General features: G+C 43.1%; 1 protein-coding gene across 1 annotated transcript in view; it reads right to left on the minus strand.

The window, feature by feature from the left end:
• TMPRSS3 (transmembrane serine protease 3) overlaps positions 1 to 24,147 on the minus strand; it is a 53,755-nt gene extending 29,608 nt beyond the window's left edge. The window contains exons 1-9 of the mRNA XM_069944911.1: positions 24,133 to 24,147; positions 19,877 to 20,021; positions 13,784 to 13,900; positions 11,389 to 11,505; positions 11,160 to 11,283; positions 9,382 to 9,510; positions 8,758 to 8,801; positions 6,039 to 6,210; positions 102 to 274 (exon numbers count right to left, since the gene is read on the minus strand). Of these exons, the coding sequence (XP_069801012.1) occupies positions 102 to 274; positions 6,039 to 6,210; positions 8,758 to 8,801; positions 9,382 to 9,510; positions 11,160 to 11,283; positions 11,389 to 11,505; positions 13,784 to 13,900; positions 19,877 to 20,021; positions 24,133 to 24,147 (1,036 nt within the window). The remainder of the gene's footprint in view (positions 1 to 101; positions 275 to 6,038; positions 6,211 to 8,757; positions 8,802 to 9,381; positions 9,511 to 11,159; positions 11,284 to 11,388; positions 11,506 to 13,783; positions 13,901 to 19,876; positions 20,022 to 24,132) is intronic.
• Between the last annotated feature and the right edge of the window lie 3,545 nt (positions 24,148 to 27,692).

The raw sequence follows: 27,692 nt of genomic DNA on the forward strand, positions 1-27,692 counted from the left end.
CAACCCATAACAAGAGGGGCGCTGTTTAAATTCTCATTCCATCCCCTTTTATTCCCAATGACGCACTATGACAAATGCTGAGTACAAATACCACAACTTACCATTGAAAGTGAAGGGCGTAGCCAGTTTAAGGAGGGCAATATCATTGGACATGGAGCTAGACTTGTATCTGCTGTGGTAAATGATCTTCTCAACTAGAACTGAATTGGTTGGAGGTTCCAGGGGTTGATTCACCAGCCCGACCTGCACGCTCCATGAGTCTGGAAAATACAAGCTGCAAATCAAGGAAGAAAATGATCAAGTCATGTTATCATGGGGCTTATCAAGAAATTCAATATACAGATGTAGCAGAGCTGAATGTGTTATTACAAAGTTTATGTCATAGGCCTCACCTAGGCCTCAGTGTAAAATCTGTTCCAGGGTTCCACCTACCACATACCCTTCATAAACTTGTCTTCTTATGTGGCCCTTCATTTCATCAGAACTCTCGTGCAACTTTTGTGGCTGCACCTTTTATAGCTACACTCCTAGTTTTGTCAACATGTTACGGGTGTAGCGCCCTTTGAAATTCAGATAGGGGGAGATTTATCAAACTGGTGTAAAGTAGAATTGTCTTAGTTGCCCCTAGCAACCAATCAGATTCCACCTTTTATTCCTCACAGATTCTTTGCAAAATGAAAGGTGGAATATGATTGGTTGCTAGGGGCAACTAAGACAATTCTACTTTACACCATGTTTAATAAATCATATATATACAGTATAGGGAGATATATCAAACATGGTGTAACGTAGAATTATAATCTGCTATATATATATATATATATATATATATATATATATATATATATATAATTTACAGTAGCGGATTATAATAGGTCTGTTTTGGGTGGGGCCCTGAGCTCCTGGGGGGCCTTTTTTTACTGCAATTTTGCACAAAGCAGGGCATCATGACATTATCTATCGGATAAGGAATCGATTCGACTGGCAAGCCGTAAAGGGGCGGTGTGGGGCGCGACACAGGCACTCTGGAGAGGGGTGAGTGGAGGAAAGATGTTGGGTACACAGGCTGCAGAGGGGAGGTGCGGTGCCGGTGGCCACCAGCCACTTAACGGCGCCGCGGCTGACCTGCCCCCGCCCCTTCTACTGAGCGTCCCGCTCTCCTCCCGGCCAGACATGGAGCTCCCCGGTCTCTGTTGGAGGCCGCAGGGACTACAGGAGAAGGTGATCACGTCGATGCGGGTCATGGAGCTGTACAGCGGGATCGGGGGGGTTCAGTTCAGACTCCAGTGCAGCTCTACAGCTCCAGGACCCGCAGTGACACGATCACCTTCTCCTGTAGTCCCTGCTGCCTCTTCCAGAGACCGGGGAGCTCCTTGTTAGGCCGGGAGGAGAACGTGTGTGTGGAGGTGAGAGGATTAGGAGGTGTATGTGCCCTCCTGCTCCAAACACTCCCAGCTGCCCCAGTCCCCCTCAGTGCCCCCCCCCCCAGTCACCTCAGTGTCCCCCCCCCAGTCACCTCAGTGTTCCCCCAGTCCCCGTCACTGTCACCACAGTCACCTCAGTGTCACCCCTGTCACCCTCAGTGTAACCACAATTGCCTCAGTGCCACCCCAGTCCCCCTCAGTGTCACCACAGTCCCCCTCAGTGTCACCCCAGTCCCCCTCAGTGTCCCCCAATCACCTCAGTGTCCCCCCAGTCCCCTTCAGTATCCCCCCAGTCCCCGTCAGTGTCCCCCATTCCCCCTCAATGTCACCCCAGTCCCCCTCAGTTTCACCTCAGTGTCCCCCTCAGTGTCCCCCCAGTCACCTCAGTGTTCCCTGAGTCCACCTCAGTGTCCCCCCAGTCCCACTCAGTGTCCCCCCAGTCCCACTCAGTGTCCCCCCAGTCCCACTCAGTGTCCCCCCAGTCCCCCTCAGTGTCCCCCCAGTCACCCTCAGTGTCCCCCCAGTCACCCTCAGTCACCCCTCTTCTATACCTGTACTACTACACCCCTTATCCACTATACCTTCACTACTAAACCCCTCATATCTACCTGTACTATTACTACACCCCTTATCCACTATACAGTACCTCCACTACTACACCCCTTATCCACTATACCTTCACTACTAAACCCCTCATATCTACCTGTACTACTACACCCCTTATCCACTACACCTCCACTACTATACCCCTTATCCACTATACCTCCACTACTACACCCCTTATCCACTACACCCCCACTACTATACCCCTTATCGACTATACCTCCATTACTACACCCCTTATCCACTATACCTCCACTACTACACCCATCATCCACTATACCTCCACTACTACACCCCTTATCCACTATACCTCCACTACTACACCCCTCATCCACTATACCTCCACTACTACACCCCTTATGATGTTGGTCTTTTCCAGCATCTTGTACTCAGTATAAAGGGGTCACCCAGCTTTCCCAGCATCTAATACTCAGTATAATGGGGTTACCCAGCTTTCCCATCATCTAATACTCAGTATGATGGACATGCAACACTACAGAGGGGCCTATACTGCACATAGAGGGGCAACACTACAGAGGGGCCTATACTGCACATATGGCAACACTACAGAGGGGCCTATACTGTATAGAGGTTGCATAAAGGGGGCTACACCAGGGGGAGTTTGTATAGACATGAGGATGATCCTGGATCAAGGAGTCTAAAATGTTTCTGTTGCTGTGGTGCTGTTTCTGGAACAAAGCAGCTATGGTTCTCTTATCTTGCATAACCCCTTTAAATTTTACATGGCCATATATATGAAAAGTAGAAAGCCTTTTACACTGATCTCAATCCCTGTTCTCTATGAGTAATATAGTAGAATATTTACTTTATTATTTGGAAAGCAGTGTCATCTGCTGAGGTTCCCTATGGGTAATTTTATCGGTTAGGGGCCCACTCAGACTTGCTCGCCCCCCCTAGACTGAACCCCTAGCTATGCCCCTGTTATAGTGTCAACTATTGCAGCTATTTCTCCTTTTGTGGTCCTTGATCCGGAGTTGCTGTGGTTCAATCACGCTCATAATCAGCGTGCAGTGCCCCAGTACCTGTATCCCAGCTGGTATAGTCGTTATGTGGCTGAAGAACATTTTATGTACTGTTGTTTTGTTTGTTACAATTCCAAACCGCCAAATGATCTCCACAGAAGTATAAGGGAATTGCAGGGGTTAGCACTGCTTTGTCTTTGCCACACCCAATGGTCACATGTCAAGGAAGTAAAGATTTTGGTCACATAACCTTCCAACAAGGAAGTCTTCCAGGACTCTTATATAACACCTAACTTTTAGAGCCTGTATTTCGGAAGTCTCATTCATGCACTTTGCATCACCGACAAATGTTTGCACTACTCTTCCATAAGTCAATACAACACTACACTACAACACCCAGTACCACAAGTCCCCCATGTAGGGAGCAACAAATACAAATGTAATTAGGCTGAATTGGAGTAATGCCGCCCAAATGACACATTCATCTCTGTTACATCTAACAAACTCAGCTCTGCTTTATAAATACGTTTGCAGATGCTGCAATCTGCATTTCCTGTCCTCTATCATGGAGGTTCCAGTAAACTCTTAGCGTATTACAGCATCAGCGACATCAATATTTTTTTCTGCCCTTTATAGAACAAGGGCTTTCAATGAAAGGAGGCTGGGAGTGTAAGATACCGAGGCACATGAGGATCCGCCGCGCCGTTGTCTTGGCCGCCTTAGATAAGCCGCCGATGACATTTCAATTAAAGCAGAGGATTCTTATTATAGTTTTTTTTTAGCCATAATCTGGATATATGGAGCACTAAAAGGGGAGAGGGGATAGCTAGTGAGGCAGGAAGGGGGGAGGCAAAAGAGGAACTTTTTTACTTTTTCAATAACTTTTAATATTCTTTTAGGGCCCTATTTAACAGAACAATAATCTGCCAAATCAGGGCGATTCAGCAGATTATCGTTCCCTGTAATAAAGATATTGAACATCGGCTGATAATGTCTTTTGCATTGACTGTCCAGGCATGATAGGAAATATTTTACAACAGCTGGAGGGTCAAAAATTCCCCATCGCTCTTTTAGAGCACAGTAAGATGAATAAAGTTGCCAATGTTTTTAAAAACTTTTAAAAAGAGAACAGGATCTAGCAATCAATTGATCCCTGCATTTTGGCTTTCTGCGGGGGTCAGGCAGGATTAGAAAAAAAACCAGCTGATTTCTTCCATAAACAGCACCACCCCTGTTCTCAGGTTGTTTGAGGTATTTCAAAATAGCACCATTTATTTTAAAGTGTCACTGTCGTTATAACTTTCAAAATTTAAATCAACAGTAGATGTGATATAAAGCAAGTTTGCAATTTACTTTCCTTTTTTTTTTTTTAGTTATCATGGAAAACACAGCACTTCCTGTTTTCTGACTTTTCTCAAAAAATAGGAAATAGAAAACATTAAGTCCAGTGTTTCCCAGGCCATCTGAGCGCTCTCAGAGAGAAGGCAGTCACAGAGAGAGCTACGACTCTCTGTAATGGCCAGAATTCCTGTGTTTAGTCTGTTTTTTTTTTTTTCAACCAGTACAAGTCAGAAAATCTACCATCAGGAGACTGGACCTGGATTTCTGGTAAATTCAGCTTTGTTTTACAGCATGATAACAACAAAAATAATTAATGTAAATTGCAAACTTGCTTTATATCACATCTACTGTTGATTTAGATTTTTAAAGTTATAACGACAGTGACACTTTATACCACACACAACCAGAGGACAGGGGTGGCGCTGTTTCTGGCTAATCCCATTCTTTAATTTGTATCTGGTCCTATATAAACTAACAAAGAGTTAACCGTGTAAAAATAACCCAGGAGACTCCTTAGGAGTCAGGACCCCTTTTAGTGTCTGTATCTGTCAAGAGAGATTCAGAGGAGGCATCTGAAGTTTATGGCATGGATTGCAATGCGATGAACAGACTATGTATGAGACGTCCCCTACCAAATAGCATGTGTCATTAGGACATGTACTATTATTTAAATGTCATATTTTAAACATATTGTTTAGGAATTTTTGTATTTTTGTTTCTAATTTACTGTTTTACTATCTATATCATTAAATAATCCTGAACTTTTGGTTTTTCCATTTTGTCCACTAGATTTAGGATTAAACTAGACTTCTGTCTGTGATGGTAAAGAGGAGGCTTCTGAAAAGTGATCTGTATTATAGTAAAGGTGACTCCAGTAAATAGAAGAGATGATAGATGAAACTCACAGTTTAGCCTCCCCCTCCCTGTGGAATGACCTCTTCAAAGGCCACAGAGTACACCCAGTAATATTTCCCATTCATGTCAATAGAACGGCTCCTGTCCACTTTTGTCTGTCCCTGGGGTTTGCATATCACTAAGTGTGGTTGAAAACAGCTCAGTCAAGATGGCTGCCTTCATAATGTGTACAGAAAAGGATTTTTAAAAATTAAATGGGTACTCCGGTGAAAAAAACAATGATTTCAAATCAACTGGTATCAGAAAGTTATAAAGATTTCTAAACTGCATCTATTTAAAAAAAAAAAATCTCCAATCTTCCAATACTTATCAACTGCTGTATGTCCTGCAGGAAGTGGTGTATTTTTACAGCCTATTTCTCTCTGCTGCCACCTCTGTTGATGTCAGAAACTGTCCAGAGCAGTAGCAAATCCTCATAGAAAACCATTACTGCTCTGAACAATTCCTGTCTCTGACAGAGGTGGCAGCAGAAAGCACTGTGTCAGACTGGAGAGGAAACACCACTTCCTCCAGGACATACAGCAGCTGATAAGTACTGGAAGACTGGAGTTTTTGTTTCTATAGAAGTAAATTACAAATTTATATAGCTTTATGACACCAGTTGAAAATATTGTTTTCCCAAAGTACCCCTTTAAATCAGAAAATGTGAACAGATTATAAAAACATATTTAAGCATCTGGATCTAATCAGCAAAATCCTCTTTAAGTGGACTTCACCTTTAAAAAAGATATATAGGTCAGTGACTTTTTGAAAGAAGATTTGGTTCACTTACTCGTATACACAGTGCGCAGCTGTCACTACCCACTGTGGACTGATGAGGGAGCCACCACACAGGTGTATGCCCTGGAAGGTCAGACTGGCTTGCCAAGGCCACTGTCCCTCCGACGAGATGTTCCCTCCCACGATACGTACAGATGAAACATAACTGGGTCGATTTCCACAAACTGCAAATAAATAGAAAGATTATCGTCATTGCAGGAGAAGAGAAGAGATTATAGGAAAATCAGAAATATAATGATATATAATGTTACAGGGGAGATAGGATCAGGGTGGAGTTACCCTTTAAGTGACCTTTAACTGTTGTCCTGCTAGAATACCACATTTACAACTTTAACCTAATAATAACATCAATAGGTTATATAGGGGAATCTAAAATGTCAAATAATAATGCTGCAAACTGCAAAACAACAATAAAAAACACAGAAAAATCAAAATAAGAACCCCATTAAATATATATTTTTTTTAAATTTGACACATAAAGTGTCTGATTTGCCCATAGCAACCAACCACAGCTACCATGGCAACCAATCAGCTCCCATAACAACCAATGCCTGGCTCCTGGTACAATAATGTGTGCGGTGCTGCACACATTAAAAGAGAAGTCCAGCAGAAATTTTTATTAAAGTATTGTATTGCCCCCGAAAAGTTATACAAATCACCAATATACACTTATTACAGAAAATGCTTATAAAGTGCTTTTTTCCCTGCACTTACTACTGCATCAAGGCTTCACTTCCTGAATAACATGGTGATGTCACTTCCTGGATAAAATGGTGAGGTCACGCACAGACTCCCAGAGCTGTGCGGGCTGTGGCTGCTGGAGAGGATGATGGCAGGGGGACACTGAGGGACACAGGGCACTGGAGGGACACTGAGCATCCCTCTGCCATCATCCTCTCCAGCAGCCACAGCCCGCACAGCTCTGGGAGTCGGGTCGTGACATCACCATGTTATCCAAGAAGTGAAGCCTTGATCCAGTAGTAAGTACAGGGAAAAAAGCACTTTATAAGCATTTCCTGTAATAAGTGTATATTGCTGATTTGTATAACTTTTGGGGGGCAATACAATACTTTAATAAAAAATTTTACCGGTCTTTTCCTTTAAAGACCTCTCCATGCCAGGAACATTTATGGACACTGCAACTGCACGGGCATCAGCAACATATGGAAACCTAATGCTGACCGTGGTTGTTAGGCAGTGTTGTCATAACAACCAGGCAAAAAAGACATAGCTGCTTAGCTTAAAGTGTCACTGTCGTGAAATTTTTTTTGGCAGAAATCAATAGTCCATGCGATTTTAAGAAACTTTGTAATTGGGTTTATTATCCGAAAAATGCATTTTTATCATTAAAAAGCAGTTTGAAGCTCTCCCCCCTGTCTTCATTGTTCTCCTATGGAGAGAGCTAAAGAAAAGACCAAAACAGGACAACAAAGAGTTAATCTACAAATCCCTCACGGGATATCTCCTGTGACAGTCACCAGTGACCTGTCTGAGCTCGGATTACAGCTGTCACCCAGCTCTGTGCCTGTAATCCTCTGTTATCTGCTTTCTGCTGCCGGCTAACTCCCTCCTCCCTCCTCCCCCCTCCCCTCTCCCTAGAACAGACAGGGTACATCTCCTGCAACAAGTCACAATTTTCAGATTTTTCAGAGTGGATGAAAAAGAGGAAGGAGGGGGGGACCTGGGAAAAGGCTTTTTACATGCAGATAATGGCAGATTTGGCTAATAAACCCAATTACAAAGTTTCTTAAAATCGCCTGGACTATTGATTTCTACAAAAAAAAAAAATACGACAGTGACTCTTTAAAGGCGTTATCCGGGATTATAGAAAACACAGCTACTTTTTTTTTGCAAAAATAGTGCCACCCCTGTCCTCACTTAAATGGAACAGAGCTGTGAACCCACACTCAAACTGAGGACAGGAATGGTGCTGTTTCTGGAGGAAAGTGGCAAAGTTTTTCTAATCCTGGATAACCCCTTTAAAGAGTCACTGTCGTATTTTTTTTTTTGTAGAAATCAATAGTCCAGGCGATTTTAAGAAACTTTGTAATTGGGTTTATTAGCCAAATCTGCCATTATCTGCATGTAAAAAGCCTTTTCCCAGGTCCCCCCCTCCTTCCTCTTTTTCATCCACTCCAAAAAATCTGAAAATTGTGACTTGTTGCAGGAGACGTACCCTGTCTGTTCTAGGGAGAGGGGAGGGGGGAGGAGGAAGGAGGGAGTTAGCCGGCAGCAGAAAGCAGATAACAGAGGATTACAGGCACAGAGCTGGGTGACAGCTGTAATCCGAGCTCAGACAGGTCACTGGTGATGGTCAGAACAGATAACGGGTGAGGGATTTGTAGATTAACTCTTTGTTGTCCTGTTTTGGTCTTTTCTTTAGCTCTCTCCATAGGAGAACAATGAAGACAGGGGGGAGAGCTTCAAACTGCTTTTTAATGATAAAAATGCATTTTTCGGATAATAAACCCAATTACAAAGTTTCTTAAAATCGCATGGACTATTGATTTCTGCCAAAAAAAATTTCACGACAGTGACACTTTAAAGATTTATGGGCACTCTGATAGAAAGGAAGATGGAGACTTTCTGTAGTCAGTCACAGCACGGTATTTATAATCATTAACATATATATTTTTAATCTTAATTGCTCATTCTGGTCCCCCCCAAAAAACACACTTTCCTGCACCCTCAGATCGATATCACATACTTACCCACACACTTTATCGTAGTGACATTTCCTGAGGAACAGAATTCTCTAGAAAAAGAAGAATTGGAGAGCTGAACTGTAGGGAAATATCAAATTTATTGGTAACCAGTCCACTCAGTCAGAACAAATAGATCTTGAATATGTATTCGTGCCCAAAACATAAATCTTCTAGCCAATGGATAGGGAATCAATGTTGAATCATTGGGGTGGGAAGGTGGGGGGGGGGGTTGGATACACTCTAACAACATACTTTTTATCCCTACTTGTGGATATAACTAATATATCGGCATCATGTTTAAAGGCATGAGAGAATGGCATGAGAATGGATAAAAAAGACTCAGCTACCTGGGTCCCCTATGATGTCTTCAGACTCCCCGTTATTTTTCCTCCTCCTATCTCAGCAGTGACCACCTGCTTAATGAATGAGAGGATTCATGAACTCATTCAGTGATGGCTGAGCGGACCGTCACTGCCAAGATGGGTGTGTCTCGAAAGTAGGAAGACAAGTATAGAGCTGGATAAAGTCACAAGGGAATCCTGGGGGACGGATGTAGCACTCTATCAATTCCCCACCATAGTGTTGCCATCGATAATGGTACTTTGCTGTTAGATAACCAGGAATACATACTTTCCCTGTATAATCTGCTGTAGTAGCATTTCCCGCATGTCAGGATTTGAAGGTTTTATTATAGACACAAATTCCCTTCTAAATGGTTCTTCCACGGCAGTCACAGCCACAGAGCCGGTGCTCACAAAGCTGCAAAGTAAAGGTAGTGATGAACACAAGACTAGTGATAAGTGGAAATTCTTTAAAAAACATTTCTAATTGAAAGTGAATGTAGTGTCCCACCACGTAGTTTCATTCATTGATATATACTGTATACTGCTGTGTGTTTGCCTCTTTTAGTTTGTCCCTCCTGTCATGTCATGTGATGTCATAGCTCCTCCCCTCTCCCTGCTAGTGGCAGCCATTTCTGTATCTTTCACATATATACAGGAGGAGACATATACAGGAGTACATAGAGGATACATATATATAGGGGGAGAAATATACAGGAGTACATAGAGGATACATATATACAGGAGGAGACATATGCAGGAGTACATATAGGATACATATATACAGGATGAGACATATACAGGAGTACATAGAGGATACATACATACAGGAGGAGACATATACAGGAGTACATAGAGGATACATATATACAGGAGAAGACGTATACAGGAGTACATAGAGGATACATATATACAGGAGGAGACATTTATAGGTATACATAGAGGATGCATATATACAGGAGGAGACATTTACAGGTGTACATAGAGAATACATATATACAGGAGGAGACATATACAGGAGTAGATAGAGGATAAATATACAGTAAGCATGTGTTGTTTTTTTTTAATTATTTTTACTAATGGGGGTGTGCACAAGAGGGGGGTATTGAGGTATAAAGGAGGAATGAACCATGGGTGTGGGATTGTCTATATCTACAGAGGGAATGGTCCATAGATATAGACATCTTGTACTCAGTATGATGGAAGTCACCCAGACTTTTAGTCAGTATAATGGAGAGGGGATTGCTGAAAGGGTTCTTGTTTATGAAAGCAAAAATGGTTAAAAACTATGGTGAAAATAAAGAAACCCCAGTTTCCCAGCATCTTGTATTGTAGTCAGTATAAGGGGGGGTCATCTAGCTTCCCCAGCATCTTGTAGTAAATGTAATGTAGGTCACCCAGCTTTCCCAGCATCTTGTAGTAAGTGTAGTGTAGGTCACCCAGCTTTCCCAGCAACTTGTATTGTAGTCAGCATGATAGAGGTCACCCAGCTTTCCCGCATCTTGTACTGAGTACGATGGTGGTCACAAAGCTAAAATGGGGTCTAGTATAGTATAATGGGGTCACCCAGCTTTCCAGCATCTTGCACGCACTCAGTATGATGGAGATCACTCAGCTTTCCGAGATCACTCAGCTTTCCGAGCATCTCATACTCAGTGTAATTGAGGTCACCCAGCTTTCCAGCATCTTGTGCTCATGTGTATGGTCCATACAATGAGGACAATATAGGGAAAATGCAGAAATAAAATCGAAACTGATGGCAAGCCACGCACCCACAAAACACACCCATAATAGGCCATGCCCCATAGACCACACCTACAATAGGCCACACCCTAGTTGGCAAAGCCTAAGTTTCCCTGGAAAAAAAATTCAAATGTTAGCAACTATTTAAGGATAATACTGTATGTCCAGTGAGGAGATCAGCAAAAGGACAAGAAAAAAGTCTACATTAGTGTCATTATATAAGGATGACACCATATCAGAACTAGACCCTCCTGTCACTCCACCCTTCAGATAGAGTCAAAAATTTTACAAAAGCATTGCATACAGAATGTGAATCCTTATTACCTTGAAAACCCTAATTGCTTACATGTCAGATTCCCATACAAGCTCTTCCATCCATCAGAGCAGACGGTCCTCCAGGATCCCGCGGCATAGGCCTGCAGCACGCCGTTCCGTCCACTCAGTCGCACTACAAAGTATTTTAGAAATGCTGTCACTAGCTTAGACAAGTTCAGAGTTTAAGAACCTGATGAAGAAAAACCTCATACGAACTAAAGGGTGTGACTGAGATTACCGCATCTGAGTTCATCATCTCCGCCTGGACAGTCGTAGACTCCATCACAGCGCTTGGACTTCAGGATACATTTTGAAGAAGATTGGCAACGTATCTTCCCTGGACACGTGTAGTGTACTAGAAAAATATGTACGATACAATATAAGCTTATTATGTGACGTTTAATTTATTGCTTTATTGGGCTCATAGAGAAAGACGTGGATTAAGGATGTTAAGTATGAACACAAGCCCTCCACCAGGGCAGGATGTTTGCACATGGAAGCTAAACTCTACTGCAACAAGGACAAGATTAACTACAAGCAGTTGTACAGGACAACGATGATGACATCATGTATCTGGAGGGGAACATCTGACTCTAAAGGTTCCCATACACAATAGACATATGTGGACCAAATCCACCCAGACGACCATCTAAGTGGGACAGTCCCAACTCTTTACCAAATGATTGAGTGGTGGCCAGGCATGCAGGCTGACACTCCATTCACTGAAGGGACAGTTGACCACAATGGGTCCCCCAGCAATTACAGTATCTAGATAAACCCTTTCCTTTGGAGAGATCATTTCTATAAACTTCTATAACTTTTTTATTGAAGCTAATAAAAATGCCCTAAATCACAAAAAAATGTTGCTTTAGAGTGAATGCTCGTCATTCTGTTTTTTATAATGTAAAAGAATTTAGCAAAAAGAAAATAAAGCTCTGGCTGCTGTGAAAATAAATTGTTGTCAAACTGTTCAGCAACATTCTTCAAACCCAAGCGCTCAGCTTTTGACTTCCGGCAGCTGGAGAAGTTGGATGCCACCTTAGGGCTGTCTGGATCTGTATCCATGTTTTATAGGACTCCTTAGTTTGTCACCCAACTTCTCCAGCCACCGGGAGTCAAATGCCAAACTTTTGGAAAACGTTAAAGTGACTCTGTACCCACAATCTGACCCCCCCCCCAAACCGCTTGTACCTTCGGATAGCTGCTTTTAATCCAAGATCTGTCCTGGGGTCCATTCGGCAGGTGATGCAGTTATTGTCCTAAAAAACAACTTTTAAACTGGCAGCCCTGTGCCCAACGGTCGGGGCTTAGATTTTGTATGCATTAGGCTGCCACAACCTCTTTGTCCCTCCTCCCCGCCCTCCTCATCATTGAGAATGAGACAATCTGCCTGGAGCATTCCCAATGATGAGGAGGGCGGGAAGGAGGGACTAAGAGGTTGTGCCAGCCTAATGCATGCAAAATCTAAGCCCTGGTCGTTGAGCATGGGGCGGCAAGTTTAAAAGTTGTTTTTTAGGACAATAACTGCATCACCTGCCGAACGGACCCCAGGACAGATCTTGGATTAAAAGCAGCTATCCGAAGGTACAAGTGGTTTGGGTGGGCAGATTGTGGGTACAGAGTCGCTTTAAGTCTGAACCCAAACAGTTTGACAGATCTGCTCAACACTACCTTTGGTATTTCAGGTATCATGTGGTTGCTAATCCTTGCTGGGTTGACTATGCTTTTTCCCCTCTCTCAAATCAATCCAGACTATCCAAGATGCCATGAACCTATGGATTCATTACTATTGATCACACCGTTTATCACATTGATCGGTGCTCATTTACTTAGCCTGTTGCACAGTTCAGACATTGTCCAACTAAGGTTGTGCAAATGATAACTACATTGTCCATGCAGCACTTTCCTTTAATCAGCCATCAGCTGTACATCCCCTATTACATGGAGAGAAGTGTGGCTGACAGACAATAATTTTTAACAGGTAGAGGAAAAAGTGGATCCACCCTGGCTACAGTTGGCATTACAATGTAGTTCATAGACATTTTTCTGCTAAATTAATGTCAATTATATGATAGGTAAACAGTATTTAGGGGAGAAGACCGGTCATCAAATTTCCACACTGAGCCCACCAATTGAGGAAACTCCCAGGCTTACATCTATTAGAAGTTCTGCAGATCTATCAAACAACTAAATGAAACCTTCAGTTCAAAATGCTGATCGATACGCAGTCTATTTTCTAAAATGCCCACTAGACAAGCCACCGTTGTTTTGGAGTGAACTGAGCAGATTTGAGAGGAGACCTGCGGAAGATTAATGCGCTGTGGAATTGCACAGGGACCAGACATTAGACACAGTTAGACAGTGAATTTTCGCTAAGTAGAAGAGTGCATGAAACTCATCCAGCGTAATGAATGTCTACTGTCCAATTAAGCCATTAATACACTGATAAACAAGCTATCAAGTCATCGGCCATTCATTGCACCGTCAGACAATGAAGGTGAGAAAGGTCAACTTGCTTTGCTTAATGAAAAAGAAGCCGCTAACCGTCTCTATTCTTTCTTTCAAGTGGCTTGTAAAACATTTAATCCTTGACAATTTAATGGAGATGCCACTGAATAATGAATAGCACTCACCAATCAGGCCAGTAGCAATCACCAGGGCAATAACCAGGACGAGGAGGAGGATGATAATGAGATATTTCATAGGGATGATGGGATGGCACTTGGAGGATTCATCACTTTCTCTGTTCTCTGTAAAAAAAAAAAAAATTAACATCAGAAAATACACAAACAAATCTAGAAGTTTCCGCCATGTGACCTCATCAGGAGATCCTCCAGGTACGTTGACAGTTTTTAAGTATGTTTTATGGGAGCCCCTACTGGTTTGGCATCTACTAGATCAGTGTTAAAGATGGCCATACACATTAGATAAGTGTTGGCCAACCTAAGCTGTCAGGTCACCATTAAAGGTCGCCCAGCTAAAGTATGTCTCCATAGTTCCTGGCCTATAAGGGCCCATACTTACTGTCTCCTTATTGCATGGTCTAATGTTGTTTTAAGTTACCTCAGGTCCCCTCCACCAGTGGGAGCTTACTCCCTGCAATATAAGACAGGTGCATAGTGAAGGTTACTCCAGAGAGCATGTTCCAGTTTCCTGTCTAAGCTGTAATCAATTGTATGCAGAGCCAGAGAGTGTTCTACACAGGGCCTGGCTCTCCGGCCAGTGCCTGATGCTACACTTCTAAACTGTCGCTGATTCAAGTTTCCAGAGTTCCTGTCTGGCCAGCTATGGCCAGCTAAAATGCCTATAGTGTGATTGCCGATGAGGAGGGATCCAGGCGTACCTACGCTGAAGCGGTTATTCTCAAAGTCTTCTGAGCCCTGTAATCCGTAGCGTGCTTCAGTTTCAAGACAGCGGATAAAGAAGCTTGCTCTTATTGCCGACATGTCCTGCTGCAACTTTCCAGAACATAAGTGTTCCGCTTGGAGCCCTTGCTGCTAGATGTGCGACTCTGTGTAATCATCACAGCTTGATGGATTTCTTCTGACTACTAGCATGGGTTTTTCTTCAAAAGTATTTAGTAATTGTAACTGAATCCAAGGTTGTCAGGAACCTCTGCAGCAGAATAGCATGTGTGGTACTCGACCGGTGATGTACTTAGGTGTCACTGGTGACACCACTTCTGTGATGGTCGGCGGTGCACTACTTGGCCAGTGATGGCGGTTTTCGGGATGCCAGTGCTAGAGCAGCACACAGGTGTGATGTTGGTACCTGCTTTAGTGAAGCCGGTCTGTAGTGTTCCCCAAATAGTTGGTTCCTTGAGCTCTTGTCATGGTAGTCCTGAGTGGCAATCGACTCACCCAAACTATTGGTACCGCCACCCACAGAAAGGGGAAAAATAACCCAAGGTGTGTGGCTAGTGTGTATAGGTGCTGGTGCGGAGAAAAGGATGACTAAGTCCCAGTGATAAAGATATACCAGCTTTACTGTGCCGTCTCTTAGTAGTGCAATACACTTTTGTAGAAAATAGATAAATCTTTACACAGACTTTAGTGCTTGAACTCATTTGTGCTTGAGGAGATCCTTGGAGGAGTAGAGTAAAGGTAATGGTAGCAGTGCTTGGAGAGTTGGAAGTAGAGTAGGGAAGCATAGAGAAGAGTTTGTCAAGGGAGTCCTAACCCAATGTAGTACTGTACTTTGCCAGAACTTGAGAGAATACTTCTAGAGTGAGAAGTTTACTTGTACCCGTGTATAGACTCTGGTCTGACCACCTTCTGCCTTACAGTGTTGAGTGACTCGTTCTCCTAGGGTGATACAAGCCCCAGTCCTGGTTACCTGGGTAAAGCTAAGCTCCCAGGGGTGTCCCAGTTAGCTGCACAGCTAGATAGGATACGTAGATTGGTAGCTTTGTCCTATCCAGGCTAGTTCCTCTTTTGTATCTGGATACTGCCCTGCACTTTTTAGACTGGTTCGTGGCATGGGCTAGGATGTTCCTAGACTAGGATGTTCTCCCTTTGTAGTGTTTAGCACTGCATAGTAGATATAGTAGGAATACTAAAAGAACAGGTTGTCTCTAGCTACATCTGAACAGACTTGTGTCTCAGACTCAACTAACTTGTCCCGGATGAGGGTCCTGGCAGAAGCCAGGCCCTGGCCTGGCTACAGCAGGGACGTTGGATCTGTGTGTCCTTCTCCTACGAGAACTGTAAGAACTGACGCTATAGCCCCTCTTACCAAGTGACTACTTCCTACAGGGGCTAGTGCTAGTGCTAGTAGTACTAGTACTGTACTAGTGCTGCAACCTGGTGTTTCTAGGTGTTGATAGCAGTGGGCTAGCGTGGTGCTATCACTTAGGCACTTGTCACAATGGCCAGGAGTGGTGATACCCACCCCCGGGTATACAAGCACTGGCGCTCGTGCGACAGAGTAATAATCACAGAGTCCAGCACTTAATCAAAAGATAACTTTACTTGAGAACTTCAGTGCAATACAGGCAAATATCTTTTGTAGGTGCAGGTATGGGTGTTGGTAGTGCTTGAGGTGGTGTTAGCAGTATATAAGAAGAAGTAGAAGTGTTGCTTGACATAGGACATGGTTCAGGGGCTGTCTTGAGGACCTTGCCTAATCAGTGAAGTACTCTGCCGGGATGGTTGTGTAGGATAACTTAGTGTTGAAGAAGAAGGCAGCCTTGTACTCACGGTTAGAATAGGTAGAGAATAAGACTGCTTTTTGCCAAACAAGTCCAGCGAGTGTTAGGCTTGAACTACTGGGTGAAGCTAACTGCTGAAGATTACCCAAGAAGGCTAAGCATCAGTGGAATACTTCAGCGTAAGCTCTTTGTTCCACTGTGGATTCATTTCTGACTCTGTAGATTGTCTGGACATTTTAGAAGGATCCCGGGCGTGGGCAAGGTTGAACCCAGGTGACAGTTTCCCCATCTGTGGGCTTAACACTGCATACTACACTCACACCAACTCCACTGCAGAAGAAGACAAAAGACCCTCCTAAGAGGAACTAACTCACTTATATAGCGGTGACTGGGTCTAACCTCCTATTGGTGGGGCACATACTGGGAAGGGAAGAAATAAGAAGTTCAATAGCCTGTGAGTGTGTTTGGTACCTGGACCAGTGATTGGACAACAGTGAACACACAACAAAGCAAAGTGAACCCTTACACCTTCAGCTGTGCACAGCAGGCAGGGGAGAGTGAGAAACCAAGTTGTGTGGAAAAGCACCCATCCTCTCAGAGTGTGACGCCTGGGGGTTGTCCAGGGAGCAGAAGACAACTGCCCCCCCCCCCTTCTTCAAGACGTAGCATGGCAGTGCTAATACCTGACCATCACGTGCAGGCAAAGCAACTGACGCATGCAATGTCCAATAGCTGTGCAATGTCTCTGATATTGATAATCTTGACTTACGATCTGTTTAAACGGAGCGATAAGTCAGCCTATCATTTTATGATTTTGAAGCAACAATTTGATCTTTATAACAATCAGCGTTTAGACAAAGTGAAAAATCGTTAAAAAAAATCGTTATTGCGATTGCTTTAAGGTCACTTAAGCCCATCTCACACATAGGGTGAATCTGTAAAAGACTATTTACACGAAGCGATCTGTGAATTTTTAGTGAACGACCAATCCCTTTAAGCAGTTAAAGGCCCCCTGCCTCAGATAATGTTGGGGGATAGTTTAGAGGTTCAGACAACTATTGATTAGTTATTTAGGGGTTCAGACAACTATTGCTTAGTTTGGGGCATCTGCCTTTGTTACATTTTTCCCTGTGTTTACTTGGGTTATTCATTGTAAAGCGAATGTACTATCAGGTACATCACTTTAAGTTTTTACATGAATAGACACAGACCCAGACACCAGCCTGGCCTGAAGCACTAGAGGTGACCCCGTCCGCCCCCAGTGTGACAAAATCCCTCCCCTCTGTGACTCGGCTCCATTGCCCCGTCACAAAGGGGCGCAGTTACAATTGAGGCGGGCGGCACGCCTCCAGTGCTTCAGGCTTCAAAAAAAGGACTGCGCATCCAGCATCCTCGCACCGTTCTTTTCATATGAAAAATTTAAAGCGATGTACCTGATGATACTTTCACTTTCATATATTTAATCATGCCCTGTTCATATCAATTCACCCTGCTTTACCGGGGGCGTGCTTAATTCTGGAGTTGACTATATAAACCCTTTCCCTCTATGTACGTGCTGTCTGCGGTTATGGAACGGATTCGTCTGTATTCTCAGTGACTGCAGGCTTTGCTAAGCTGTAACTATGTTTCCGGGTGCATTTTTCTCCAATAATTAGGAAGAATAGCTGGCAGGACAGATGGGAAGGGATAAAGAAGTCAGCTTTTTTTTTCTCTCCCTCTGGCAAAATTACAAGTTTAAGCAAATGAACATCTGCATATTCAGACCCTCCAGATTACAGGACAATAAAACGCAGCAGCTGGAAAATTAATGGGAAGCAATTTAAAGATAGCGCGCAATTCCCCGAACCTAAATAAAAACAAAATCTGTATTTATAGCCGTCAGGTTACCTCACAGGACGGGGGGAACGAGCGCTTGTTCAACTCAGCTGTTTCTGCTGAAAGTCATAAAAAGTAGTTGATTCCCCTGAGGTGTTCAAGCCTAACTCTACTGTAATAAATACTAATCCATAGCATACATATATAGGGAGATGTAGAGAGGTTCCCTAATACCCCAAAGCCTCCTCTAAGCAAATAAGGAGAAAACACAGAGTAAGAAGAAAAAATTATATTTTTCTAGGGGAAGCTCATTGCATGCTGATTTATGATTGAGTTTAAAGGGGTTATCCAGCGCTACAAAAACATGGCCATTTTCCCCCTACTGTTGTCTCCAGATTGGGTGGGGTTTTGAAACTCAGTTCCATTGAAGTAAATGGAGCTTAATTGCAAACCACACCTGAACTGGAGACAACAGTAGGGGGAAAAGTGGCCATGTTTTTGTAGTGCTGGATAACCCCTTTAATGGCAGCTGTATAAATCTGCATACAGGGAGTGCCCTCTAGTGGTGGCTGGAAGCAGATAGAATTTATGATCACTCTATGCCAGGATGATGGGATGCAGAGTAATAACGAGTGATAGCATCACAGATACATTGTCCTTATCAAAACCATCACAGATACATTGTCCTTATCAAAACCATAGAATAATAATTGGCATTGGGACCCCCTAATGGCATCTATCAGCAGTATAATTTCCCCGGAACATGACAAAGAGATCAAGTTGGTGATCTCAATCCAATCGATTATCTGTGGGATATGCTGGAAAAACAAGTCCCATCCATGAAGACTGCACCTCACACTATACAGGATCTGTTGCTGATATGACAGGGGACATGACAGGGCTATGGGGTCCAGGGGGACACTTCAGAGTGCTATGGGGTCCAGGGGGACACATCACAGTGTTTTGGGGTTCAGGGGGACACATGACAGTCCTATGGGGTCCAGGGGGACATATCACAGTGCTATGGAAGTTCAGTTGGTTTTAATGTTATGGATGATTGGTGTTGTTGGTCCATGCTTTTTGTTACTTTTTATGCTCTTAAGCCTTTACTGTAAATGTTTGGGCAGCCTATGCTGGGAAAGTCTGAACATGCCTGTAATACTAATCCTCCAAACTTTTTCCTCAAAAAAGTTTTCCTCAAAACTGACAGGCTCCAAAAATTACCATCCCACAGGACTGCATACACTCCATACACAAGGGCAAAAAGTGTGGCATAGGGGGATTAACACGCCACAGAGGACACTGGGCCTACCTTTGGCTTCTGAAATTCTTAGGGCTTCGTACCCTGAATCAAGAGATATAACTCTTATTTCAATCCATCACTCCAACACTTGTTACCCTGAATCAGGAGATATTACTCTTGTTTCAATCCGTCGCTCCAGCACTGAGATTTAGACATTTTATGCAAATTGAGAGCTAAAGCCCCCTGGAATACAAAATCCTAACAATGTTCACAAAGTGACGTATACATGCAGGCATAGGGGCCTTAAGATAGAAGGGGCTGAACAATACTGGGTTTCTGCAGCTCAGGGGACCACCCAGTGGACATTCAGACACAGACATGTTTCTCTACAGTTCCTTGCTTTTTAAGCAAAATCTGCAAACCTGCACTGTATTAGAGGAATTCTTTAGCCTTATCCTGAGCCGTGTTAGTTGACAAGGTTGGCGGGGGTGGGGGGGGGGGTGGGGGGTCATGTCTTACCCGATTTATTTTCTCCAGGATCCACTTTAGTTTTTGTTAAAAAAAATCTAAAGTAAGAGAAGGCAATATCCACAACCGGCAGCTCCTCTTCTGAAACAGATACGATCTCAAGACTACCAGGAGCCGGAGCCTCATCTGGAGGAGCCTAGAAGAAAGCAGAGATATATTTTTAAAAGTTAAGAAAAGATGTGAAATAAAAAAAAATTGAGTTGAGTTGGTTGAGTAATGTAAGGTATCACAAGGTCAGTGTAACTGGTCGACAAAGGTCAATGCATTGGCTTAAAGCAACTCCGTACCCACAATCTGTCCCCCCCAAACCACTTGTACCTTCATATAGCTGCTTTTAATCCAAGATCTGTCCTGGAGTGGATGCAGTTATTGTCATAAAAACAACTTTTAATCCGGCAGCGCTGTGTCTAACAGCCGAGGCTTACATTTGTATATGCATTAGGCTGGCACCACCTCTCTGTCCTTCCTCCCCACCCTCCTCATCATTAGGAATGCTCCAGGAACATTTACTGCTGTTTGAGCTTTACACAGGTGTATTAACGATCCACCCTATGTGCCAGGCTGCCACTGGTGGGGAATAGGAAGCAATCTGCCTGGAGTATTCCTAATGATGAGGAGGGTGGGGAGGAAGGACAGAGAGGATGTGCCAGCCTAATGCATATACAAATGTAAGCCCCGGCCGTTAGACACAGCGCTGCTGGATTAAAAGTTGTTTTTATGTCAATAACTGCATCCCCTGCCGAACGGACCCCAGGACAGATCTTGGATTAAAAGCAGCTATCTGAAGTGGTTTGGGGGGGTCAGATTGTGGGTACGGAGTCGCTTTAACCTATTTGTTACATTTTGGGTTCATTAGCTGCATGAAGCCATTAGCCAGACAGAGAAAAGCATCTATTCTCCACGTCATAGTAAACATGTGGTCAATTTCTGGTCTGTTATTGCTATCCAAAATTTTTAAATTTTTACAGAACGTCAACATTTTGGGGCTTTTTGGAAATTGGACCTATCATATTACAGGCTCATGATTTCTATTAGAAATGAAAGCCGGGAGGCCAGTGTAAACTGAGCCTAGGAGCCTTATCTAATCTCTGCCAGAACGAAAGACTTCATGTAACAGTCATCTTACTTTCCCTGATCACAAGTAATGTGCTTGGAGAAGGATTTAGGTAGGGTTCACTTCACCATTTTCCCGTCCAATGTGCCGATACACCAGCAACCTTTCAGAATCAGGTACCAACTAGAGATAAGAAAACTTACAGTAAGTATGGTCGAATCTGAACCTGATTGCTCAGCCCTTGAATCCCACTGCCTAGGGGAGTGGTCACCTTTTGTTTGGCTGATCTTGCTGTAAAGTTTCTCATCTCTAGTACCAACATATCTGTGCACGGACTGGCACGGACCCGATTTATTCCTATGACCCTAATGTAATCAGCTAGTCACTACATTTGGGTCATTTGCTGCAGTTATGTGAGTTTTTATGCTAACTCACTTTGAGTCCTAGTGAAAAGTGGTATATGTGTATGTGTGCATCGGATAGAAGAATCGTGTTGTGAACACAGCCTTAGGATACCTTCACACGTACAGGATTTGCAGCGGATTTCACTCTGCGAGTTTGCAGCGAAATCTGCTGTGAATCCATGTAGTATGAAGTTCAATGGGGTTTTATACCCGCAGGGGAATTTTCATTCCGCTGCGAGTATGTAACCCAGCCCCTCTAACCCCCAGCCAGTGCCAGTGCACAGCAGCACTGATTGGCTGAGCGGGACCAACGGGAGCCGGGAGCCTCACACACAGTCGCAGCGCCAAGCAGGTAATGTATGCTCCGGGCGCAGACTGTGGGCTGCAGGGGATTAAAGGGGCCAGGTTACATACTTGCAGTGGAATGAAAATTCTGCTGCGGGTATATAACCCCATTGAACTTCACACTACATGGATTTGCAGTGGATTTCGCTGCAAACCCGCAGCGTGAAATCCACTGCGAATCCTGTATGTGTGAAGGCACCCTTAAATAGTTTAATAGACTTCTCAATCAGAAAATCACAATTAAAAAAAAAAAGTTTCTGCCATTCCTCTCCTCTCTGTTCCTATATCGCTGTTAGTCTCTCCCTGCTCTGCTCTAACTGCCTGCTGCCATCCTACTGTCTCCTCCACATACAGCTGACTGGCCACCTCCTTAACAAACTGTCTAATATAGATGAGGTGCTGACAGAGGGGCCTGCACCAGAAGCTAGGGATCATGGTTAATACCTTTCTTCTGCCCAGTGACGCTCCAGACAGCATGTGCGGCCATCTTGAGTTTTTTTGCAAATCTCCTTAACAAATCAGCGGGAATTTACTTCACAGAACGAAGTGAATGAATTCATCTTCATCCAAAAATATCAAACCGACAAATTATTTTATAATAGATATAGTAGGAGAAGAACCTGCTCATCAGAGAAGACGGGCACTTTAACAAATATTTTGCCCTGCCTGCTAGTTGTTTGGGGCAACTCTCTCACAGTTGATGCTTTTCTCTGGATCACCTATCATGATTTCCCACCTTGGATAGTTTTAAACAGAGTTTCTATTGGTTAGCCTCACTTTTAAAATCCCTGGCTTGTGCAGTTCTGTGCAGATTGTTGTGTATTGCTCTATGAGTTTCCCTACTTTATTATAACTTATTACGCCCATGTGACGGGCTGCCACAGGTGGGGAATAGGAGGCAATCTGCCTGGAGTATTTCTAATGATGAGGAGGGTGGGTATGAAGGACAGAGAGGTTGTGCCAGCCTAATGCATATACAAAAATTTAAGCCCCGGCCGTTAGACACAGCGCTGCCGGATTAAAAGTTGTTTTTATGACAATAACTGCATCCCCTGCCGAACGGACCCCAGGACAGATCTTGGAATAAAAGCAGCTATCGGAAGGTACAAGTGGTTTGGGGGGGTCAGATTGTGGGTACGGAGTCGCTTTAAAGCTAAAGCTTTGGCTGTCCTGGCATGATGGGAACTATAGTTTTGCAACAGCTGGAAAGCCATCAGTTTGACCCCCCGCCCCCCTCGGTTTAGAGGATTAAAGTAACATCTTTAAATTCAACAATAAAAGGGTTAAATAAAAATGCAAAAAAATGCAAAAATTACATTTTAAGACAAGCAAAAAAAAAAAAAAAGATAAAAAAAGTTCTGTTTTCTGCAGCTCTGAGATGAAAAACAACAAATTTGCTTTCAAACAATATCAACGCTTTGATGGTGATCGACGAAAATATCACAGAGGCGGCAAAGACGGGTTTGTTTCTTAACCGTCGTGTTGTTTCATGTTGATGGATTTTGATGCCTTGGTAATTCTACAGGACTCGGGTTGATCGTTGTAAAATGTAAGGATGTAGCAGAGCTGAGCTTGTCAGATATGGCAGTAATGGTGAGAGTGTGCACAATTATAGGGGATGTCCCACCAACACTACTTATCCCTAATGCACAGGGTATAAGTGTATAGTCACATGACTAGTTAGTGCCAAGCCCCACCCACTTGCCAAGCTTAGTGCAAAATATCAAAAAGTTGGTGTTGTACAAACAAAAATTGCAACGTTTTGTGTCCCTCCACAGTATGTAACAGAGCTAAGTTCATCAAGCATGACGGAGCTGAGTTGATGGATCAAATGTAGCAGAGACTGGGATGTAAGAATTCCGCAAACTCTAAGTTTGTCAGATAAAGTAGAAGTGAACTTATACAGTGTAGTAAAAGTAAGATATTATATGTATAAAATAGAGAGAACTTTATCTAATATATAGTATTGATGAGTTTGTCAGCTGTAAGCAGTATATTAACATATACAGACGTGTACCAATGTAGGAGCTGAGTTTGCTGTAGTGGTGGAACTAAGTTTGTCAGATTAAAACCTTGCTAATGTTGTGGTATGAAGTGGAGTCGAGTGTGTCGTGCAGCCAGCTGGATAAAGTTAGAGAAGACCCCCATTGTCTTCACATTGATGCATGGGTGAATTAGCATTTTTCCAACAGGGAAACAATGATGTCTCACAGCGGTCTCAATAACTTGCACCATCTGCATTTAAGATGTAGTAGAGCTGACTATATTGGAAGTAGCGATTCTGAGTTTGTAATATTTTATATGTAATACATTGTAACCTGTAGCAGAGCTGACTTTGTTATTCAACATGAAGTGCATAAAATGCACAAATTATGTGGCGCCAAACAGTAAACTGATAAAATTCAGCTCTGCTATATTAGGTCATTGTGAAGTGTAAGGCTTACCTTTTCAGTGTCCATGTTCGCTGGTTGTAGTACTTTCTCCTCTCATTATAACATATGGCTTTCGTTCTGTCTCCTTGGACCTGCAAAGTCCTAGAAGTCGCTTCAAATGTAGGACGGTGCAAGTGATACAGTGTAACCGAGCCCGGACACTGACACCTGATCGTGCGTGGAGTTACTATGGTGACCAGAACGTCCAAAATCACTAGTTGTATTGATCAGGCGACAGTAATGATGATGTAAGATGAGCATTGTCCATGTCTAATGGCCCAGCAAGAGGATGATGAGAGTAGGGCGGAAATGCAATAAAGTAATTGATGCAACATGGAGTAATAGAGTGATGTTATATTGTTGTATATGAGAGCAGTAATATAGTAGTTATATTGTTGTATATAGGGGGCAGTATTATAGTAGTTATATTCTTGTATATAGGGGCAGTATTATAGTAGTTATATTCTTGTATATAGGGGCAGTATTATAGTAGTTATATTCTTGTATATAGGAGCAGTATTATAGTAGCTATATTCTTGTATATAGGAGCAGTACTATAGTAGTTATATTCTTGTATATAGGAGCACTATTATAGTAGTATATTCCTGTGTATAGGAGCAGTATTATAGTAGTTATATTCTTGTATATAGGAGCAGTATTATAGTAGTTATATTCTTGTATATAGGAGCAGTATTATAGTAGTTATATTCTTGTATATAGGAGCAGTATTATAGTAGTTATATTCTTGTATATAGGTGCAGTATTAAAATAGTTATATTCTTGCACATGGGGGCAGTATTATAGTAGATATAATGTGAGAGCAGATAGAGCTAGTCTGCACTGCTACAACGTTAACCCTTACTGGACAGGGCAGAGCGTGGATGTGTCTTGCCTGGAGACAACGGGGTGCTCGGCAGAAAAGGTAAATACAGTGCAGTGTGCGGGAGAGATTCAAGCACTCACCGCTGTTGTCTTCCAAATCTTTATTACGTAGAGATCATAGCAGGGAGGGGATGGTGGATCAGTGAAGGTACAGGCGCATCACCTGGGATAGCTATCCCAGGTGAGGCGCCTGCACCTTCACTGATCCACCATCCCCTCCCTGCTATGATCTCTACGTAATTATAGTAGATATATTCTTGTATATAGGAGCAGTATTATAGTAGTTATATTCTTGTACATAGGAGCAGTATTATAGTAGTTATATTCTTGTACATAGGAGCAGTATTATAGTAGTTATGGCATAAGCAAGTAGAAAATAATCCAATGCACTCACCAATCGGATGCACTCTTCAGTGGTTTATTGTGTACGTATCATACCAGGGAGGGGGAAGGGTGGAATAGGTGCGGGAGCGTCTCTGCAGTAACAACGGTTTCACGCCGCAGCGCTTTGTCAAGTTCTGAACTTGACAAAGCGCTGTGGCGTGAAACCGTTGTTACTGCAGAGACGCTCCCGCACCTATTCCACCCTTCCCCCTCCCTGGTATGATACGTACACAATAAACCACTGAAGAGTGCATCCGATTGGTGAGTGCATTGGATTATTTTCTACTTGCTTATGCCATTTATATCCTCCTCTCCTCTATTGCACCCCGACTGCCACCTCAGTTGATTCGTCTATGATTTTTCTCTGCCCGAGTGTCCTAGCGTGAGCCGTATCCACCTGTAGTGCGGGCGCTATCCCCTATCCTGCTGTCGATTATAGTAGTTATATTCTTATATATGAGAGCAGTAATATAGTAGTTATATTCTTGTATATAGGAGCAGGATTATAGTAGTTATATTCTTGTATATAGGAGCAGTATTATAGTTGTTATATTCTTGTATATAGGAGCAGTATTATAGTAGTTATATTCTTTTATATGGGAGCAGTATTATAGTAGTTATATTCTTGTATATAGGAGCAGTATTATAGTAGTTATATTCTTGTATATAGGAGCAGTATTATAGTAGTTATAGTAGTCGATAGGAGATAGAGTCGGCACTCCTAGACTGTAATGGGCTATGCTGTATTGTGAGTAACCACTAGGACAAATATGTTGTAGATACGCTGGACTATAATCAGGGTGCTCAGGTGGAAATGTAGACTGTATATGGCACAAGCAACTGAGAAAAGAAATCCAAAGCACTCACCGATATCGCAGCCTTCAGCGATTTATTTAACAGATCATCAGAGTAGTGAAGGTGGAACAGGTGCGGGAGCGTCTCTGCAAAAGTTTTGCAGAGACGCTCCCGCACCTGTTCCACCTTCACCCCTCCCTCTGATGATCTGTTGAATAAATCGCTGAAGACTGCAATATCGGTGAGTGCTTTGGATTTCTTTTCTCAGTTGCTTGTGCCATATACAGTCTACATTTCCACCTGAGCACCCTGATTATAGTTTAGCGTATCTACAACATACATAGTAGTTATATTCTTCTACATAGGAAGCAGTATTATAGTAGTTATATTCTTGTATATAGGAGCAGTATTATAGTAGTTATAACAAGCAATAGGAGAAAGTCCAGCACTCACCAGTTGAAGTCTTCATAGATTTATTGCGTGGAAAACATAAGCAGGGAAGGGGAGATGGAACAGTGAAGGTGCAGGCGCATCACCTGGGATAGCTATTTCGGGACTCCTCCCTTCGTCTAGCCAGGCCCGGCTAGACGAAGGGAGGAGTCCCGAAATAGCTATCCCAGGTGATGCGCCTGCACCTTCACTGTTCCATCTCCCCTTCCCTGCTTATGTTTTCCACGCAATAAATCTATGAAGACTTCAACTGGTGAGTGCTGGACTTTCTCCTATTGCTTGTTATATGTCTCTACCTATTCACCATAGCACCCCAGCAGTCCTCACATTAGTCATACTATTAGCCTCCGCTCAATATAGACTGGATTTACATGTATGCAGTGCAGGCTACCTGTCTCTCCATTCCTGATTATAGTAGTTATATTCTTGTACATAGGAGCATTGTTATAGTAGTTATATTCTTGTACATAGGAGATAGTATTATAGTAGTAATATTCTTGTACATAGGAGCAGTATTATAGTAGTTATAAAGTCCGATATGGAGATAGAGGAGCGGCTGCACATCACACCTATGGCTGATACTAATGCTGCTAAGCCTATTTAAAAAAAAACAACTTCAGGATGTTGGAATATGAATTGATCAAGCCATATCGCCCTGTGTACCAACGTGCAGGTCTCCTGGTTCACACGGGTCCATGGAATGGCCCTGCAACCAACATGTCACAGGACCAGACCCAAAGTGCCCCCCCCCCCCAAAAGTCTCAGCCAGCACCACTGGCGAGGAAGGCTGCCCCCAAACAACACAAGTATGGATATGGTATTACACTTACCAAAAACTGCTGCAGACAGAATGGGAAAAAGATGGAGGTACTGTTGTGTGAGCACAGGTATATGCTCTGCTGACTTAGGTCACATGGGTCTTCTAAAGGGGAGTGCCAGCTGCCCAGAAAGTAGTTATATTCTTGTATATAGGAGCAGTATTATAGTAATCGCACGACATGGAGAGAAAGGAACGACTGCACATCTCATCTATTGGAATTCTTTAAAAGTCAGGACATAAT

This window comes from Dendropsophus ebraccatus, chromosome 11 (assembly GCF_027789765.1).
Source record: "Dendropsophus ebraccatus isolate aDenEbr1 chromosome 11, aDenEbr1.pat, whole genome shotgun sequence".
NCBI classification, from domain to species: Eukaryota; Metazoa; Chordata; class Amphibia; order Anura; family Hylidae; genus Dendropsophus; species Dendropsophus ebraccatus.